The sequence below is a fragment of the Trichoderma asperellum genome, chromosome 4, assembly GCF_020647865.1.
Source record: "Trichoderma asperellum chromosome 4, complete sequence".
Taxonomy (NCBI): Eukaryota; Fungi; Ascomycota; class Sordariomycetes; order Hypocreales; family Hypocreaceae; genus Trichoderma; species Trichoderma asperellum.
Window position 1 is genome coordinate 289,790 of NC_089418.1, and position 19,428 is coordinate 309,217.

Genomic DNA, 19,428 nt, shown 5'->3' on the forward strand with positions numbered 1-19,428 from the left:
AATTTGGCATCATTATGTACGGCGCTGACTACATGTAACCGCTCTATGCGGGCAGGCCGGACAAGAGAACAGCAGAGGCCGGGCAAAATCCGGGCACACAGCGGCCGAATTATACACACCTATAAGCACCGCAGATAGTGCTCATATTGTCATGAAATATGCTTCTCCGTTTTTACGTGTACGATTTTCAACACACAGGTTGCGGATTTCTCATGACATGGAATCTGGTGAGCTATTTTCACACTTCCTATTCCCATTAAGGATATCGCAGATGACATTGTTTACCCAGGTTCCCTCTATTCAGCTATACAATGCAATACCACGACGTTAAGGGAGCGCCGTTGCTACTGTAGCTCACTCAGAGCATATTGCTGGTATTTTGCCATGTTTAACGATATGCTTGAGAAAATGGGAGTTGAAAAAGAAATTAAGATCGTGGCTAGAAAACGGTTAAGAAGAGCCACAGTGTCATAGCGCGGGTGATGTATAACGGTCAGGCAACCAGTTCGCAATGATACGCGCACAGTAGCACCTTTGTCGGGCGGAGTACAGCGGGCTATGAACTAATCTGTGCTTGTTTCTCCAGCTTTAGATTCCAAAGGGCAGGCTAGCCTAGCCACACAGAGTATGGCTTCATCATGGTTTTCTAAGCAGCAATGTAATTCGTTACAAATAATGAGGCCATCTCAATTAAGCTATCCCTAGCCTAGTGGGACACAAAATTGCCCCAGAAGATCTCATTGTCCTATGCTCAACAGTAAGCTTTTCTATAACAATCATGGTGATATCACACTTATAAAGCCTGATTCCAATCATTCCCACTTTCTTTTGCTTTTGATTCCATCTCTCAATAACACGATTGGCAAGGCAGACTACCATAAATAAGAAGCTTTATTCTCAATTCCTTGTAACCACTTAATTTATTAGCATCTGACTTCATCAAGCATCTTACCAGGGTCTCAATCTACTTCGAATCTACCAAACAATTAAATTACCTCTTCAAAATGGCAGACAAGGTAAAATTGAAATAGTTCAAGTGCATATGGCATCATGCTTACACATACCTTTGTACAGTTTACTATTTACTCCTCCGGTGAATCGCAGTGGGTAGGCGTCATGCATTTGGCGCTGGCTGAGAAAGGTCTCAAGAAGGACATAGATTACAATGTGAAGGAGATTAGTCTTTGTGAGTCTCAGCACCTGTTCTCCCCATGTATAAAATCCACTCTAACATTTCACCCTATCTAGCAAATGGCGACAACTTCGCCCCCGAATATATCGCAATTAATCCCAATGGAACAGTGCCTTCTCTCACTGCCCCTTCTCTCTCTAAACCCATCACCGAAAGTGCTGATATCCTACGATGGATTGATGCTCGAGGAACAAAGACCCTTGCGCCTGAAGATGCGGCTCGGTCAAAAGAGATACTTGATCTCATGCACTCACCATCCATGAGCACCAACCTAATTCTATTCCAGGCGCGAGATGCGGATGAGATGGCGTACAAGAAAGGTAGCGCCTGGAATGCCTTCCTTGAAGGACGCCAGACACGGTTAGACAAGGAGCTCGCCGCACAGCCCACCCACCCATTTTATGTTTCGAAGACAGCTGAAAATCTGTCTGTGACATCATTATATCGGGCAGATGTTGGACCCACCCATGAAGATTTCTACAAGATGACGGATGGCATGTATCGCACCCTGGCTGCAGGCCTTGACAAGCTCGACAGCTTGATTGCTCTACCGTATGCGGCTGGGTCGCGGGTTAGTGAGGCAGACTACAATACCGTTCCATGGCTCGCACACGCCATGATGGGAGCGGATACGCCAGTTGCAGACGTGCAGGACTTTGGGCCATTGGAACGCTTGATCCAAAAAACGGTACCTGATTTCAAAATTGGTTCAAAGATTAAAGAGTGGTGGTCAAATATCGCAAAGACGGAGGCGTTCAAGGAGGTGTATCCCGTTTTGCACTAAGTTGCTATACTCGCAGCTTAAGGAGGCAATCATTATCACGCTGAACTTCAAGGAACTATAAAAGTGAACAATAATGTATATAAATAGATTGTTCTTATAAAATATATCGTGTTTTGTCAACGGATTGAACTTTTCTAAAAGATTTCAGAGTAAACGTGAGGTGTCTTTTTTCTGGGAATTCACACTCAAAGACATTAGCTTTCCTGGTACCAATCATGTAGACTTGTTGATGTTGACATAGGTATGTTTAGAAACAATAGAACGATGTACTATTAATGATAGGTAGTTTAAAATAGACATAATGCTCCAGGTTCTCCACTGATGACTCTTCGCATTTAGAGCACCCCCGACACAATTGTCAAATGAGTCGAAAAACCTTCAGCTTTTTTCTGTAACCTCGGCCACGTGTGTCTCATATGCATCAACATTCTCTGACGCAAATTTGCGAGCCGAAATCTTCCTTGCGAATAAAATGTCAAGTTCTTCATACGTACGTCCCTTTGTCTCCGGCAGTCGGAAATAAGCCCATATGAAAGTGAGAAGAGCAGTGCCACCCCAAAAGAATCCAGTCTTTCCAGACGCATTCCAAGCAGTAGGATTCATGAAATAGGGCTCAAGAACCTATAAACGGTAAGCAATTCGTGCCTATATAGACATAACATACACACAAAGAGGCGATAATGAAAGCAGCATACCTGGGAAACAATGTTTACGATCTGATACGCCGTTCTAGCCAGTGAAACCGTAAGTGGACGCAATCTGATTGATGATGTTTCGGAGACAATTGCATAAGCTAACGGGCCTACTGTCAAAGCATATACGAGGAGCCACAAAATGCAAAGTGCGGCTTCTGCCCATATCGCGTTCTTAGCTGAGGTCGCGGCATTAATGATGCCGATAATAAAAAGAATAGTGCAAAGAATGCCTTGGCCAGTCACATAGAGTGTTCTCCGACCGAAGTGAGTTATCAAAAACCAAGAAAATACTGTTCCAAGGAACGCGATGGCTGTGCCCCCTAGGTTCAGCTGATACGCGTGATCGGCGCTCATACCAGCCGTGGTAAAAAAGTAACTGGGCGAATAGGCAAATGAGCTTCCAGAAAGGATCTGACCAAAGAAGGCCACGCAGCAAATCTCTGTTCGGCGGAGATCGGTACCCTTGAAACACTCGACGTAGGATTTACTTTCCTTTGCTTGCGCTGCTTCAATATTGACAGTGTGTACCATCATGGCGAGTTGGCCGTTGATCTGATCCTCGGTCTTGGTTCCTCCCAAGCGTCGTAGACTTTGTCTCGCGTCATCCACACGGTCCTTACGTACAAGATACCATGGGCTCTCTGGCGCAAAGAAACAGACAATCATGAGAGGAAGGGGCCAGATCCACTGAATCGCAAACGGGATACGATATGCCCACTGATCTTGGCGGTGAATTAGACCCTCAAGGACACCTGCTGCGATGAACTGGCCAATTGCCCAGCACAAGTTTACATAAGTCGTAAGGTAACCTCGCAAGTTTGTAGGGCAAACCTCTGACGCGTATGATGGGCTGGCGACAGCGAAGACGCCCCATGCTAGGCCACAAAGAATCTGGCCTACCAACAACACAGCTGCGGAGCTGGCGAAAAACACTATGAAAATGAAAGCGTTCATGAAAAATAGGGCTCCGATCATAACGTATCGGTAGCCTAATACAGACACAAGATAGCCGTTCAAGATACCGCCTGAGATTTGACTCGCCTATTAGCGGCATAAAATTCCATGGAAGATATAAATTGTCTTACCGAAAATAGCACCCACGGTACTTCCCATGTTCAAGCCAGACTGCCACGGCGCTGAGACCTGATACCCAATTGAGCCTCCATAATCTTGGCCATACTTCTTCGCAAACTGAGGATATCCGAAGAAATTGCCCATCAAGATTGTATCGTAGCCCTCCATAATAATACTCATTGAGATAAGCATAGACCAAAAGACAGCCTTTCGGTTGCTTTTGAGGGCCTGGAGTAGAGTTTGGGAATGCTCTTCGTCAGACGCATGCTTCGCGTCGACGATGGCGCCTTCGCCAAGCGTATCCTCGAGGTGGGTAGCTGCCACCTTTGTGATATTAGGTTCCGCCATTGTTATAATAGAGTGATTGAACTGTCATCACCAACCAAAGATTACTCCCTGGGAAGATCAGAGACAGTTTGGATGCGAAGTCTCCATGTTCCAAGTTTGGAGAACTCGCCAAATCCTTATACAAATCAGCGTGACATAACGCAGGATCAGTCGCCAGTCAGCAGGCATGACTAGCTCATACAGAGCTCCTGCATCAACGATCATTGGAGCGCCAAAATTGTAAATCCAGGGACTTTGAGCAGTCTAAGCTGCAAGGGAATGGCCAGCGCCGCCAGATGTCGAACGAGGCGTTGTTTGGAATATTTATCCAGACGGTTAGCCGGTATTAGGCTATATTCAAAATGCTATACTAGGCGTTGAACTGTCAGGCCATCTACCCCATACGCGGCTTTGACAGGCTTTTGTGTTGTGTAAACTCATCGACTCATGCTTCTAATAGTGACTCCAAATCCCTTCTCCGTCCAAGCAGCCGAACCCCACGCTCGCCCCTCTTTTACCCGAGAGCAGCTCGTGCTGCCTGTTCGCAACTTGGTGTAGCGGAAGAACAACCTCCGCAGCTGAATTAGCATTAGACCAGCTACATTCTATGCGAGCTAATGATTTTCTCCTGTTTACTCCGCAAATCCAAGGATCTCGAGGCTAGTGCGGAGTGGCTTTGCTGTTACTGCTGGGAGACAACTCTTCATCAATGTGGCGAGGCCTGGCTCGGAACAAAGCCGACCAAACACAATTGCACAACATATGGCGTACATACATAGCCTGAGTTGTATACGCCGCGCAAGAAAACGTATTTCAGGCAACACTCGTGAGCAGCAGTGAACAGTCCTCCCCCGGTTTCTTCCATGGAGCAGTGGCATGGCCAATAACATGATTCCGCCCTTCTCTATCTCATCTGGGTGAGAAAGGAGCGTAACATTCACAAGATTGCATGCATGTAATCTTCCGTAGGATTACCACCTTGCAATACGCACAACTATGTCGTACTGCTTACAAGTACTACTCCACAGTGTGCTACTTTTGGTGATCTTATAGCAATTATGCGTAGGAATGATTCGAAAGATTGTTGAGAAACTATATTTGATATCATATGCCACTAGTCATTGAGATGGTATGAAATGAAAGGCCACTAGTATGTAGCGCCTTGACTTGCTGCAAAGCTTACATGTGAAAGCATTTAGCCTTTTACATGCATAGAAAGAGTATGATGGCGATAAAGCGTCGTGCGTGATGCCGCTAACCTGGAGACATAGGGTCAAGAGTAGCGCTTTTCACTGTTGGATTCTCGCTATTATGCCGTTTAGTATAGTCTCTGCTCGCTCATAGTTCCCTTTTATGCATAATGGCTCCAAACACTTGGTTTAGGTACTTTGGAGACCTAAATAACAATGGTGCCACAGGTAACTCGGCCGATTGAAAGACATAGCCTGGTGATATCGGTCTTATTGTTCGGGAATCAAGGCGCGCATCAAAGTTTGCGTCAACATGGTTATAATTTCCAATTGTTGAATCCAGCCTCTCTAGTATCGCAATATGCTGAAGGCCTGAGTCTGGAGGTTTAATGTCCGCTTCCCATTCATCCAAGACCGCGAACTAGTTTGTTAGATTCGATAAAACACTGGCTCATTGAATCAGCCTACCGAATAATCATATTACCCACTGTAGCTCTCCAGTTGGCCACTACCGTCCACAAGTGAATAACGCGTTATTTTAACATACTCACAACTGTAAAGCATTACGAAAGAAGAAGCGAACCCGCCCCCGCCCCCATTTTTAATCGCATTTCGAGATGAGCATCATCTCATGAATTTTGGAAAACATTTTTAAGTGGTGTGTTATGTCGGGGTCTGGGGATTCATTCGACGCATCTTGTAGGTAAGCTGAGCATCGTCTTCGCTTCGCTTTTGCAGCTAGGAATATACTTCGTTGGCAGTGCCACGGCTTGGGCGCAATAAAAATCATTCGACTTGTATCCTGGGGAAGCCCCAGCTTTATTAAGTTGTGGGGTTTACCAAGTGTTGCCACGATTGGTGGACAAGATGCTGATACTACTAACTATGTAGTACTAGGTTTTTCTTTTGGCGCTCCAATCCCATCTCTCATGGCAGACTCAAGGAATGCTGCAGTAGTATAAAGAACTTATTATCATTGGTGGCGCTGCTGCAAAGGGCCCGTAAATTTAGCCTAAACGGAGGCATCTCACCAAACCCCCACGACTGCCACTAACTCTGTATGTCATTATGTTATAGAGCTCTTTTTAGTATTAGATAGAGGAGGGGGGTTATCATTACCTCTCCCATAGCCTCTTCCGTCGGTATTAATACCGCTAACTATGCAGGTCAACCAACGGTAGTAATAGCTTTCAATTACAGAGAAAGCGTTTTCGTAGAAGGCTATCATGAAATTCCGTGATGGCATGTGGCTGCCCATCGAGGGCAAGAGGACAGAATATGCAGAGGATGTCTACACTATCACGCAGAGGCCAGACGGCCGGGCGTTGTCTTTACTATGCCCTACGAAACATATCCGGTCGAGAGGGGATACCCTGAACCTGCCCACTGTGACACTGGTAAGCACAGCTCAAACCTCAAATAAGTTGGCCAAGGCACTCATAATTCCATTCAGGATATCGAAGCTGTTTTCGACGGCGTCATTTCTGTTCGGACGACCCACTGGTCTGGAGCTGCTAATAGAGGGCCTCACTTTGACCTTTTTCCCGCCGGAAAGTCTGTAGTTGATGCCAAGATTTCTGTATCAGATAAAGGCACAACAATTTCGTCAGGTTCTCTTAGTGCCACCATTCACCCTGACCAACACACATTCGATATCCGTTTTCATGCAACGGATGGATCCAAGCAGCTCACTTCACTGTTGAATCGTAGCGTTGGGTTTGCTTATGGTCCAGCCCCCAGCAGCCCGCTCCAACTTGATGATATGAGAAATTTCGATCATTACATATTTACACAGACGACGCTGAGTGTGGGGGAAACTGTACACGGACTTGGTGAACGTTTCGGCGCCTTCAATAAGGTGGGCCAGAGCGTCAATCTATGGAATGCAGACGGCGGTACATCGTCGGACCAGGCTTACAAGAACATATCTTTTTGGCTGAGTAGCCGCGGCTATGGAGTATTTATCGATACACCAGATCAAGTCGAGCTTGAAATTGGCAGCGAACGGTCATGCCGTGTACAGACAAGCGTGAAAGGGCAACGTCTCAAATGGTACTTGATTTATGGACCCTCGCCAAAAGAAGTTCTTTATAAATATACGACTTTGACGGGCAGGGCTGGCCGAGTTCCAAGCTGGAGTTTTGGCCTGTGGCTTTCAACGTCATTTACAACGAACTATGACGAGAAGACTGTCAGCTCGTTTCTAGAGGGCATGAAGAGCCGTGATATTCCGGTTGAAGTCTTCCATTATGACTGCTTCTGGTTAAAAGCATTTCATTGGTGTGATTTCGTATTTGACAAGGAGGTGTTTCCAGACCCCGAAGGCATGATAAGTCGAATTAAAGCCAGTGGACTTGTTAAAAAGGTCTGCGTTTGGACTAATCCTTATCTTGGTCAAGCTTCGCCTGCTTTTAAGATGGCGGCAGAGAAAGGCTATCTACTGAAACGAAGAAATGGCGACATCTGGCAGACTGATCTTTGGCAAGCTGGAATGGGCCTTGTTGACTTTACAAACCCTGAAGCTACCAAATGGTTTGCCGGCTGCATGGAGCAACTCTTTAACACCGGTGTTGATTCCATCAAAACAGATTTTGGAGAGAGAATTCCGACAGGCGATGTCGAATGGTATGATAAAAACGTGGACCCGTCAAAAATGCACAATTACTATTCGTTCATATACAACAAAGTTGTATATGAGGCTTTACAAAAAAGATATGGCGAGAACGAAGCGGTTCTCTTTGCACGATCTTCAACCGCCGGCTCACAACGATTCCCGTTGCAGTGGGGTGGTGACTGCGAGTCAACTCCCGAGGCAATGGCAGAATCGCTTCGCGGAGGCCTATCGCTTGGCCTATGTGGCTTTTCTTTTTGGAGCGTGGATATCGGTGGTTTTGAAGGCTACCCACCTCCCTGGATATACAAACGATGGGTCGCTTTTGGGTTGTTAACATCTCACAGCCGTCTTCATGGCAGTAATAGTTACCGTGTCCCATGGACAATTGATAACGACGATCAAGGAGAACAGAGCTGTTCAAAAACACTAGCAAGGTGGACCGCTCTAAAGGCCCGCCTCATGCCCTACTTCTACACACAGGCCGTAGAAGCCATTGCCGGGGGCCTTCCGCTCAGTGTTCGCGCCATGTGCCTGGAATTTCCAGAAGACCCAACCTCTTGGTATTTGGATCGCCAATTTATGATTGGATCCAAACTGCTGGTAGCTCCAATATTTGAAGAATCGGGAGAGGCAGAATTCTATTTACCTGAGGGACGGTGGACGAACTTCTTTACAGGCGAAGTAAAATTGGGGCCTAGGTGGGTGAAGGAAACTCATGACTTTGACACGCTACCTTTCTACGTGCGCGAAAATACTGTCTTAGTCTTGGGTAAGGAAGGCGAAAGACGGACAGTATATGACTACATCAAGGAAGTTGAGGTTCGTTTATATCATGTTAGTGCCGGAGCCATGGCGAATCTCGTAGACAGTGACGGTAACTCAAAGGGTATTTTGGAAGTGGATTCGAGTAATAACCTTATTGGCCAGGATCTTCTTCACAGTGGAACAAATGTTGTGGTAATATCGAAATAAAAAGAAGAATTAGAGTAATATAGATAGCAGTATAGCCTATGGTTATAGAGAAGCTTTTATAATTTTATGTACAACTCTGAGAGTAAAATACAGCAATCACAAGGCACGTAGTGGGTAGCATGATATTACAAAACGATATATAGGGTTAGAGTCGGAAACGCTTTGAAGTAATTCGATGAAGGCACATAAGATTTCAAAGGCGGTTTAAAATTGTTTCTATAAGACTTTTTCAGTCCATCGATAATCTCAAAATGAAAGAGGTTCACAGCTTGCGGCATTGGACTTTTATTACTAGACACGAATTATAGATTCGGGAACTGCTACATTGAGCACGACACTTTCCGACTCTTTCTCTTATCGTAATATCTCGCATATGCGTTCTATAGCGACGAGAAATTCCAAGTAGCCTTTCCTAGAATCCGGGAAGCAGTGTTTTTCCATGCTGACTGGCAGATAGAAGTGAAAGATGGTTACGCTATGAGATATTTTTGATGAACAGTGAAGATTCGTGATATACATAATTTTTTTTTAAATGAGTCTTTGGATGTATACTACGAAGAATTCACCACATATTATGATATCTATGACTCTTTGTTGTATTTTTGTCAGTTTCACCTCCGTAAGTAGCTCACAATTCACTATTCCGAAGCAAAATTAAGGGTTGATTAGCCCACGGGTAGAAATTGAAGAGGTATTCCTTCACTTAGGCGATAAGCACTGAGTATTATTTTACGCTCAAGTTCGTTGAATTCTCTACCATTTACGAAATTGGTAGCAGTATTAATACTAAAGTCCAGTTCGCGTGATAGTTCAAATACTATATGTGATGGCAACGCCAAGGCATCAGGCTTAACCAATCGTAAATTATATAAATATGTCAGGCTCAGCGATGTATACAAAGATCTACTAAGCTAGACTGTAGAAAATAAGATTATTAGTTGCAAGCATGCATAGAAGAGTTGCAAAGTTGTCAATTGGCGTGGTATTATTTGTATTGCCATTTCTATACGTATAAATCGTAATCTAGACTACAGTGCTATCAACCCTCTGTTGAACCATAGAAGCGTGAAATAACAATTGCTAAGCATGACCATTTTAATGCATTTAAATCGACGAGTAAAATATACAATTCTGAGAAGGATAATAAATTGGAGAAAGGTTTCAAAATGCAAACAAGAATGAAGCTCTACCGACTCTCTTTGTTCAACGTCTCCAGCTGAGCGTCCTGAGAAACTGGCAGATAGGTTGCCTGGTCTTTTTTGCCCTGTGCATAACGATCCTTAGCCCAGCCATATAGGGCACTTCCACTCAAGATCAGAGCCATGCTACCAGCACGGTTAGCGGTCAACGGCTCTCCGAGAGTTACAACAGCGATGGAGCTCTGGGCTACTCCTCGCGCAGCTGTCACAATCATGTGCGTAGTCGGGCTGGTAACCTCAATCTGCATGAAGGTGGCAATTGTAAGTAGAAATCCGGCAACGCCCGTCAACACCGCGGTGCCTAGGAACTGGTGGGCACTAGCAGATGCATCAGACGCCTCTGTTGAGCTCAGAAGTGCTACCGTGGTTCCCATTTCTCCGGATAGAAAGAGCAACGGAAGATAAAACGCAATAGCCATGACATTTGACATCCAGACCATCTGCCACATTCCTTCGCTGCTTTTTCCAAGAAAGCGCTTGACAACTACAGACTCAACAGCTGTAGTGAAACTCGAAATAACTCCAAGCAATACACCCTTTCCGCTGGTTAGCATCTGGCTATAGTCAGATGCCATTCCAGCGCCAAAGCCAGCCATCACCAAAGTGCAGCCGCAAAGTGATAATGGCGGGTAGTATGGACGTGGTCGAAGTACGAGAAGCGATAAAAATAGTGTAAAAGGCAGAAGGAGACCGCGAGCGATCTGGTAGACGGAAGCGTTAACCGAAGCCAAGCAGTACGTCTTGGCGAGGATGCCGACCAGTCGAGCAGCAGTAAGTGGAAGCAGTGCAACCCATGCCTGCAGATGATAGAAGTTGACATTAGTAGCGGTTCTTCAAGCGATAAATACGATCAAAGTGGCAGTTTCAGCGGCAACGGAACAAAATCATACAGCCGTCATAGGGCTAGAATACCACTTTATCAGAACATACCGAAACAGGCCTTGACAGCGTAATCCACTTTGTAAAGTAGCCGATAGTTGTGAGTAGTACAACTTGTACCGTTGTTTGAAAGGCTAGTAACGTCACAGGGGCATCAATGCCATTTAACGCTGACTTGGAGAGAATTGTGCTCAAGATCGCACAGGTGGAATGGAAGAGTACAGTCAGAGCAACTCGACGTCTGGATGGAGGCTGTGGTTCTGAGACCTCACTCATGGTGAAAAGTAGTTTGCTTAAAAAAAAAGAACGAGTGACTAGGAAAATAATAAAATGAATGGCAGGAAAGAATTCCCCAAAACACAGCGTCGAAGAGAATATACTACAACGCGTCTACTTCAAACTATTTGATACGGAATAAAAAACCTAAGTAGTAGTGATTGCTGTAGTAGATTTTTTGCTGTCCCTACTACGAAGAGAAGAGTACTACTGCTTCTAGGATTTCTAACAGTAAAGGGGTAAGCTACGCTAATGCCGCTCTGACTACTCCATATCAAGGAAAGATGTCTGCCTTGCGGCTCTCAAACTATGAATGCCAAGGTATGTATTAGAAGACGTCGCTAGCCTGACGCCTGCAAATCCATAATTAGCGGAGATTTTCTTATCAACCCTGGGTCTGATGCTACTTAGTACCTAGTACCAGCAGTGCTAGGCCTTAGAGGGCTGGAGGGGCACGAAAAGCCTATATTGCATCTGGAGCACTATAGACCATTTAGTTATTCTAGCGTACCTACTAGAGCTCTTGGTCGTGTGCTGTGATATTCGTACGAGCGCCGCTATGCTCTGTCGCTAGTATTAGCTAGAACATCTATGGGTCTGCAAATAAAAGCTTCTGTGGCATGGAGTTGTGCCATACTCCATACTTGCAACACGGCTCTGCAGCGATCGGCTGTTACGTTGTCTTATCTGCCCACCCCTTTTCTGACAGTGGTAAATCTACTCCGTAAATAGCAGCTGTGCTAACAAGACACGAAATACTACCGAGGAAGAAACCCGGGTTTATCAATCGCGGCTGATGGCACAGGCTGGTGAGCATGCCTCACAACCCCCTCCAATGAGCACAGCTGTCCCGTTGACTCGCACCACTATTTGGCGCGCAATGGCGCTCAGGTGCCGTCCCTGATTACGTCGCCTCCTCCGCACTAAAGCCTTGGCAGGCTCCGCTAATAAAAATGCGCTGAGAATCATCCAGCCACTCATAGCTGCGCATATTGCGAAACCGTCCAGATGGTATAGTTGCCAAGACTTAACAACTCGCAAGAGAGATGCCGCACATGCCGAGTGACCTCCAAGTACCCAGTACCGTCTGATGCTTGCTGGCTTGATCCTTGTAGCAAGTGACGAAGCTCCAATATTAAGAAATAGCATGCAGAGGGAAGGGGGGGAAAGCAAAAAACATATTGCTGTGCATCCACGGCTTAAGAGAGCCGAGAGGACAGTTTGGCGCAGGTGAGAGAATGGGATGAGGGAGAATACTTCCCACGAGTCTAAAAATGCAATATATGCTACATAATCCATAAATAATAAACCTACCCAAGAAGCAAAAAAAGAGAGTACCTCCAAAATTATTCAAAATAAAATGCTGTAGAACATCGCTGTAGGGCATCATCATGATGAGCCAGTGTCTGCCGGAACAATACCGCTCTTTCTAAAATCCTCGTCCATCCATTTCCTCACATTCAGTCGATTCTGTTTCATCAGTTTCTTGGCTGCAGCCTTGACCTTGTCCTTCTTATCCAGATATGCTTTCCTGTCCCCAACTACTCTTTCAACTGTCTCCATTTCTCTTTCATCTGGCTCTGATAGCCAGACCGCATCACGCGGTAGATATGAGTAAGCTGCGATGATCTTTTCACTCGCTACCAAAGGGACTCCTGCAATGAGCGAAGCAGGGACCGTAGAAGAAGCTTTGCGATCCAAGTATGTCTCGGATGCAAATGCAGGAATCACTGCATATGACTTTGAGAGCAGCCTGTAAAAGTCGGGATATGAAAGATCTTCGTCAAACGCAACGTTATTGCGAATATTCTCAGGGACTTGAACGTGCGGGCCATGTCCAATCAAGTGTAATTTGACCGTCTCTGCAGCTTGGTCGCTCGTCGTAGCGGCCGTTCCATTTATCTTTTTGACGACATTGTCTAGGCTGCCGAAGATTCGTTTGTAATCTCGACGTTCGGGAGCGTAGTCTCCCTGCATAGCTAGCGAAACTTCGCTTGAAGATTCGACGTCTGTCTGATTAACCGGGAAAACTGGAGGAAACGTTCGTGCGGTGACGCTTGCCTGCAAGTCTTGCCACTGGGTCACAGATTTTTGTAGAAGGTAGTCAACAGTATGTTGACTGAGGCCGATAAAATCAACTCTCTCTAGGTCAACCCATTCTCGGACGACGTCGACATGCTTGCCTTTGTTCCAGTAATCGGCATGATGGACTAAGCAGAAGAGGTGTGTTGTTTCGTTGTGAAGAAGGTGCCGGAGAGGATCAACTATTGACTCTCGCTTTTCCATGTCTAATTCACAGGTTGTAGAAATAACAAAATGAGGAGGAGGAAGATTCTTGACATCATCCTTGAAAGTGTTGGAGTTGTTAACTGATAGAATTGGCGTTTCTAGCTGAAGGTCGTTGATAATAACATCAGACTTGTAGCGCTGGCGAGCAAAATAGAGCCTCAGTTCTGCGTTTGGGTGTCCGCCAAAAGCATATACCAGCGCCGCCGTCACTTCGTCGTGGACACCAGCGGACTCGACAATGGCAATGCGTATGGGTTCGTGCTTCTCACAGGGGAAACGATCATTCCACCACAATAGGTCGTCGTCGTCGGTAAAAAGATTCTGCCATATGGGTTCCTTTCCAAGAAGGATCGCCCTGGTGCTTTCACGACTGCTTAAGAAAAGTAATGCAATAGCAAGAAGAATGAAGAATAAATATAAGGAACGTAGTCGCCTGTAGTAGGCAGTAAAAGCCATCTTGAGCATGTTGATAAACAATACAATCATAAAGATACAAGAAAAACAGACATCATGCCCTTTCACAGCAGCATTTGAAAAGAGAGTTGGAGAAAAAAAAATTACTAAATGATCAAGGTTAGTTTGAGAAGACTGCCCCGGATCGTAGTTTAAAGAGTAGTAGGCAGTAGGCAATACTAGGTATGACTACTACTAATTTGTACTACAATCGAGAACCCCAGTCTGACCCAGGCCGCTACTTTCCATATGTGTACGTAGCCAAGGATTATCAATATTTTACTTGTACCACTGCCAAGACAGCTCGCGCTCTCCTTTATGTAGTATGCCATGGCTACGGAGTACATTAGCACGACTATCTTGTAGCAGACTACTCCATAGCTAGCTAGTGGGGACGATCCTAGGTGACCCTACACCAGCGCTGGGCCCAAATTAGGGGCAGCCTCATGAGTATTGACATGGGTAGAGAGAGAAATTGCCATTCTGAAGTACCGTATACCTCTTCCTCTTCTTAATCGGCTGTGCTGGGCTGGTCTTACGTCCGTATATTACCACTGCCGCTAGACACGCTCTCAACACGTCCCGCTGTAGTGTGATCTCTCTGGCGAATTTGTCCCATGACAACTACAGCCCAGAGTAGGTGTCGTTGCCGGCATTGGGAAAAAAAAAATAAAATCGCTGTAGTGTACGCCTCTTGCTATGCTGCTTGCGAATAGGTTTGGCAGGGTCACGATCATCGCTGGGGTAACCCTTCTGATATCGTTTCTCCTGGTGGTTCTAGCACAGAGCGCCGATATTAGGTCACATCTTCCGAGTTCTACATCAATATGGCCAGCGTCGGATTGTACTGCGCAATCCACCATAGAGAGTCGGAAGAATATTTCCTACGATCTCACCACGCCACCTTCAATTGGATGCGAAGATATTGTCAATGATCTCCAACAAAAACTTATTCAGGCGTATTCCAAGAGTCTAAAGGGTGTTCGATATGCGAACATTTGGGGTTACTTGGAAACAGAGAACAAGGGCGATGCCGCCATTTGGTCCGCGCAGCAGATACTCATGAGCATGCTCGGCATTGAGATGATGGAGGCATGCCGGTAGGAAACTTGGCCCTTGTCTCCCTTCAGAAAGATTTCATATCAACCATTACTCATCCTAACTAATGCCATGGTGATATAGATTTGTTGACAGAGACTGCGACATCAAGCGCTTTCGCAAGGTGCTCGAGGAGCATCGCCCCCACTCAGCCATCATCATGGCAGGCGGTGGCAACTTCAACGATTACTACTGGGAAGACCAACCTTCCCGTATGAAGATGATTGAGACTTTTACCAATGTCTCCATTCGTGCTTTTCCTCAAAGCGTATACATGACGAACCCCGAGCGCATCAAGGCGACCGAAGAAGCCTTTGGCAAACACAAAGATCTGCAGCTTGCCGCGCGTGATCAACCTAGCTACGATTGGCTTGACAAAACCTTTTCCCAAAAGGAGGGAATCGAGAGCCATCTTGTGCCAGACATTGCATTCATGTGGGGAAATCGATCTGATTTCAGGGTCAATGGACAGAAGACGTACGTGTTTTCCCGTCGTTAATGGTTTTTCCCGCTCTAACATCTATTTCCCTGTGCCCGTAGTCATGATATTCTCATACTTGCCCGAAAGGATATGGAAATCTCTGATGGCGACTCATCCGACATTGAATTTGGCGAAGGTGAACTGGATCTAGGCGGCAGCGTGGGCAAAGTTACCTACCAGAAAGTTGACTGGAAATTTACCCAAACGCCGGATATCGACCCACCAAAGGCCGCTCGCGATGAACCAGCCGGCTCAAGCGCACCCAAGCGAGAGAATGGCAAAAACCAGCGCGCCTGGGCCAAGGCCATTGCCGGTTTTGAGCTCCTGGGCTCTGCGCGGTTCGTCATTACTGATCGCCTTCATGGCCATATCTTGTCTACACTTATCGGCGTTCCCCATGTTCTCATGGACAGCAAACTGGGCAAGAATCTTAATTTCCACAACACTTGGACTCGCGACTGCGAATGCACTAGAGTTGCATTCAGCATTGAACAGGCGCTCGATGTGGCTCGTCTGTATTTTGAAAAAGAGGGAAAACCGTCGAAATCGCAAGTTTAGCAACACAAATTTCATGCATCTGCTTAGCATCTTCATAGATTAAGGCGCCCAAAACATTTTGGTTGTGGCGGCATTTTATTTCTTTTTTTTTTTTTACCTTGTCATATCAGGATGTTAGGACCAATAGACTAAGAATAATGATTATTCAACGCACCTGCGCAGGGTACGATGCTTCACGATCTGATATTAGTAACGTTTAAGATTGACATTGCATCCGACCAAAAGCACCGCTGTATATACTTCTTGCATTACCCTACATTTCATTAGGGTAGTTATATCCAGGGCCCTTTCGACAAATTGTTCGGTGATGCAGTCGGGGTTTAGTGTTTTGGCGCTACAGAATTGAAAAATACGACCGGCGTTAGCAGTGTCAAGTTATATACCTCAATCGTCTTCTGGGATAATTTCTTTTTGCTGTTTGACAGGCAGCCATGGTGCATTGGGCACTGACGTAGACTGCGTCATAGAAGCTATGCACAAATGAAAAGCCATGACTGAGTAAAATATAATATTTTGTATCTTGTTTTGAGTAAATATCAGTGGTGGTATGTCTTGGCGGGAGTAGAGGATTAACCAGAAAGTGCCTTTCTAGCTTAAAGAGTAGTTGGATAGTTCAGCCTTTCAATAGTGATAAAAAATGGTGTTTACGAGCTGCAAGTGTAAGGCTACAACTAAAAGTTATAATATCATAAAGTGCGTTAGACGCGGAGTAGGAATAATGGTGCTACAAAACAAACTACATGTACTAAGTTCATACGATTGTTGGCTTGCATGTCGCATTTACAAAATCTATGAGCCAATAATATCAATCGACTTGGGCACACTCTGGAAATAAACGGGGGCAATGGAGATTTCTGAATAACAGTGTATAACCATGACTAAAAGCATATTTTTATACGTGTTCTACCAGTATCTCGATTCGCATCTCGAATCATTCTCCTCAGTAGAGGGCTCAATTCCGATTTTAACTAGCCTAAACCATACCCATTCTCAACAACTTGTTCCCAAATTCCAGGAAGTAATAATCAGCATACACCAAACCATGGTCACTGTATCTCACGAGAGCGTAATCATTATTATTCGCTGTTGCGTGTTTTAAGATGCAGTCAAATGCCACCCCTTCAGCCTTGATTTTGGAGTCGGCATCTGCGACAAGTCGTGCCGGATCCGTGGCTTGACACATATCTATAGTTTCCCTTGCAATGCGTAAAGCATCGTTCAAGTAGCTTGATCCCTCTCCCAGGATTTGATGTAGAAGGAGAAGGCCATTGGCGGCAATCATTCCGGCGGAGGAGTCGCGCAGCAGCCTATCACCCACGGGCGCATCAAAGTCCCAGAGGGGAACAAAAGGATATGCGTGTTTTGCGCTGCGTAAACGCTCAAGGAAGTGCTCTGCTAGTCGAATAGCCGTATCTAAGAATAGCTGGTCCTTTGTCCAGATGTAAGTTTGCGTAAAGCCTAATATGGTCCATGCTTGACCTCTATGATCGGACTCATTAACACTATACTAGAAATTGAAGGGGTCAAACTCACCTCGACCACGTCGAATCGTCGCTGTATCCTTGATGAGTATGTTTCGTCTTTAGAGATCCGTCACGGGGATCAAAGTTGACGACATGCCACGTAGAGTTGTCATTTCGAATTAGATTCCGCCTGACAAAATGGGCATGATTTGTAGCAATATCTGATAGAAGCTGGTTTGATGAGTGGTGCCCAGCATAGAATAGAAGATCCATATCTGCATTTAATTAGTTCATGCAGTCTCTCTTAGCCTCAATTTCTATACATACTGCACATGCTGTCCACAATGACTAGAAAATTAGTGTCCTTATCTGTAATGTTATATCTTGTGCTAACAGATTTATCCCAGCTCCTGACTGCCTTCATTCTATCATCATATCGAGATGCCAAGTTACTCGCAGCGGTCATTACAGAAGCACGGCTGTCGTAGTTACCCGTCAGCTCCCAATCTTGCCGTAAAGCAGGCTGGACTATGAATCCAAGATCGTGCGTGTTAGTTCTCTTGGCCATCTGGTGAAGAGGAGCGGCCCAAGTGCGACAGAGAGTGAGCAACTTTGTATGGAACATCAGGCGGTCAATGTTTGGTAGAGGTAGATACAGTGGATATCTAATGTATCTTTCTAGAAGGCAGTACAAACTCCCGGGGAAAAAGCCGCACGTCCAGAAATTGACCTCCTTGGTATTGTAGTGTCCTGGAGTCTCTCCATCTTCTGGAGTCCACTCAGGGTAATGAGATGGAGCGTTCTAATTATCCTGTTAGAATAATTCACCAGGTGAGATAACCGAAGCAAAACGTCCGGAGGTAGACTTACTCCGTTATTCAGGTATTCTTCAGCTACCTTCCACAACTTCGCAGCGATAATCTCGGAATATAACCCAGAAAGTTCAGCTGTAAGCTGATGGCGAGGAACTGTCTTGCTGGCCGTGGGCGTTAAATCGGTAGCGGACAATACGGAAGATGGTGTAGGCAAGCTATCTTGGCTGGGGTTCCGTGATAGCCCATCCTGCGAGCTTTCCCGCGATAAATCAGTAGAGGAAGTCATCTTTGAAAATAAATGAGAGTATTTTCAATCAATCTGTTTGATAATCTCAGCGAGGCAAATTAGCTATGTTGGAAACGTATGCATGACTAACAAGTTCAAGCGAGCAAATGTATGGCTCTCCTCAAAAAGGATATTGTCTCAATATAGTTCGTGGTGGAGCTAGACTGACCACCCTTTGCCAGATTTGTTATGCTCACGGTATAGCGGCTTAGATCAGATTCCATCATCATAATCATCCTCTAAGCACCGTCGCTCTCAATACTTCCGGTTTCCTCTAGCGGACACGACCCTCCGATACTTAGCCCGACGCGCCGACGCAAGCTCCACCCCCGCCGACTGGAGGCAACAATGCGCACAATCAACAGTAACGGTAACGGTGCTTTCATGTATGGGGCCTGTTCTAGAGGCTCGCCCACATTCTTCTACCTAAATTTTGGGTGGACACCACCATCGGTGAAGATGAGCGAGTTCCATAGTTGTGGTCCATAGATCAAACAATATATGAGGCATCCGTAGTGAAGCAATTTTTTCTTCTAGAGCAACCGCGCTGTAGACGCTCTCGTTGTTCAGAAACAAAGGCAACATTTCACAAATCATGACAGCTCCTGTAAACGGAGATCCGAGGTTCAATCCCCTTCACGGCAATCCATTCGAAACAAGAGACGATGTGGCCAAGGCTGTGACATCTTTATTCGAACCTTTGTTACCTGTGTTCTCAAAAGGTTGTGCCCGTGTTCAAGTCGACGCGTCCACGTCAACTTGGGATCGTGCAGCCTGTGACTT

General features: G+C 45.7%; 7 protein-coding genes across 7 annotated transcripts; 3 read left to right on the forward strand and 4 right to left on the reverse strand.

Annotated features, from left to right (window-relative positions):
• The first annotated feature begins 422 nt into the window (after window positions 1-422).
• Window positions 423-2,099, forward strand: TrAFT101_006477 (uncharacterized protein). The gene is made up of 4 exons (XM_024911117.2): window positions 423-757; window positions 868-1,016; window positions 1,075-1,186; window positions 1,249-2,099. Exons 2-4 carry the CDS (start codon window positions 1,005-1,007, stop codon window positions 1,974-1,976), a joined length of 852 nt encoding a protein of 283 aa, XP_024754856.2. The 5' UTR covers window positions 423-757; window positions 868-1,004; the 3' UTR covers window positions 1,977-2,099.
• Window positions 2,087-4,442, reverse strand: TrAFT101_006478 (uncharacterized protein). Its single transcript, XM_024902892.2, has 3 exons — window positions 3,757-4,442; window positions 2,672-3,696; window positions 2,087-2,597 (listed from the first exon to the last, which is right to left on the reverse strand). The coding sequence occupies exons 1-3, from the start codon at window positions 4,091-4,093 to the stop codon at window positions 2,355-2,357; spliced, it is 1,605 nt and encodes a 534-aa protein (XP_024754857.1). The 5' UTR covers window positions 4,094-4,442; the 3' UTR covers window positions 2,087-2,354.
• A 1,978-nt stretch (window positions 4,443-6,420) lies between these two features.
• On the forward strand, window positions 6,421-8,946 carry TrAFT101_006479 (uncharacterized protein). The gene is made up of 2 exons (XM_024904681.2): window positions 6,421-6,659; window positions 6,716-8,946. Exons 1-2 carry the CDS (start codon window positions 6,489-6,491, stop codon window positions 8,846-8,848), a joined length of 2,304 nt encoding a protein of 767 aa, XP_024754858.2. The 5' UTR covers window positions 6,421-6,488; the 3' UTR covers window positions 8,849-8,946.
• Window positions 8,947-10,034: 1,088 nt separating this feature from the next.
• On the reverse strand, window positions 10,035-11,202 carry TrAFT101_006480 (uncharacterized protein; the record flags this gene model as incomplete). The annotated part of the gene is made up of 2 exons (XM_024901500.2): window positions 10,035-10,844; window positions 10,978-11,202. The coding sequence occupies 2 exons, from the start codon at window positions 11,200-11,202 to the stop codon at window positions 10,035-10,037; spliced, it is 1,035 nt and encodes a 344-aa protein (XP_024754859.1).
• Window positions 11,203-12,463: 1,261 nt separating this feature from the next.
• Window positions 12,464-13,956, reverse strand: TrAFT101_006481 (uncharacterized protein; the record flags this gene model as incomplete). Its single annotated transcript, XM_024911118.2, has 1 exon — window positions 12,464-13,956. One exon carries the CDS (start codon window positions 13,954-13,956, stop codon window positions 12,592-12,594), a length of 1,365 nt encoding a protein of 454 aa, XP_024754860.2. The 3' UTR covers window positions 12,464-12,591.
• A 614-nt stretch (window positions 13,957-14,570) lies between these two features.
• TrAFT101_006482 (uncharacterized protein) lies at window positions 14,571-16,141 on the forward strand. Its single transcript, XM_024902893.2, has 3 exons — window positions 14,571-15,044; window positions 15,127-15,519; window positions 15,583-16,141. The coding sequence occupies exons 1-3, from the start codon at window positions 14,644-14,646 to the stop codon at window positions 16,079-16,081; spliced, it is 1,293 nt and encodes a 430-aa protein (XP_024754861.2). The 5' UTR covers window positions 14,571-14,643; the 3' UTR covers window positions 16,082-16,141.
• Window positions 16,142-17,054: 913 nt separating this feature from the next.
• On the reverse strand, window positions 17,055-18,645 carry TrAFT101_006483 (uncharacterized protein; the record flags this gene model as incomplete). The annotated part of the gene is made up of 5 exons (XM_066127782.1): window positions 17,055-17,562; window positions 17,615-17,819; window positions 17,872-18,072; window positions 18,241-18,346; window positions 18,415-18,645. 5 exons carry the CDS (start codon window positions 18,643-18,645, stop codon window positions 17,055-17,057), a joined length of 1,251 nt encoding a protein of 416 aa, XP_065983895.1.
• Between the last annotated feature and the right edge of the window lie 783 nt (window positions 18,646-19,428).

Coding starts and splice junctions, on each gene's coding strand:
- TrAFT101_006479 (XM_024904681.2), top strand. CDS start 6,489: ATGAAATTCCGTGATGGCATGTGGCTGCCCATCGAGGGCAAGAGGACA. Junction 6,660..6,715: donor ACCTGCCCACTGTGACACTG/GTAAGCACAGCT, acceptor AATTCCATTCAG/GATATCGAAGCTGTTTTCGA.
- TrAFT101_006482 (XM_024902893.2), top strand. CDS start 14,644: ATGCTGCTTGCGAATAGGTTTGGCAGGGTCACGATCATCGCTGGGGTA. Junction 15,045..15,126: donor GAGATGATGGAGGCATGCCG/GTAGGAAACTTG, acceptor ATGGTGATATAG/ATTTGTTGACAGAGACTGCG. Junction 15,520..15,582: donor AGGGTCAATGGACAGAAGAC/GTACGTGTTTTC, acceptor CTGTGCCCGTAG/TCATGATATTCTCATACTTG.
- TrAFT101_006478 (XM_024902892.2), bottom strand. CDS start 4,093: ATGGCGGAACCTAATATCACAAAGGTGGCAGCTACCCACCTCGAGGAT. Junction 3,697..3,756: donor TACCGTGGGTGCTATTTTCG/GTAAGACAATTT, acceptor GTCAAATCTCAG/GCGGTATCTTGAACGGCTAT. Junction 2,598..2,671: donor TCGTAAACATTGTTTCCCAG/GTATGCTGCTTT, acceptor TACCGTTTATAG/GTTCTTGAGCCCTATTTCAT.
- TrAFT101_006477 (XM_024911117.2), top strand. Junction 1,187..1,248: donor TGTGAAGGAGATTAGTCTTT/GTGAGTCTCAGC, acceptor CACCCTATCTAG/CAAATGGCGACAACTTCGCC.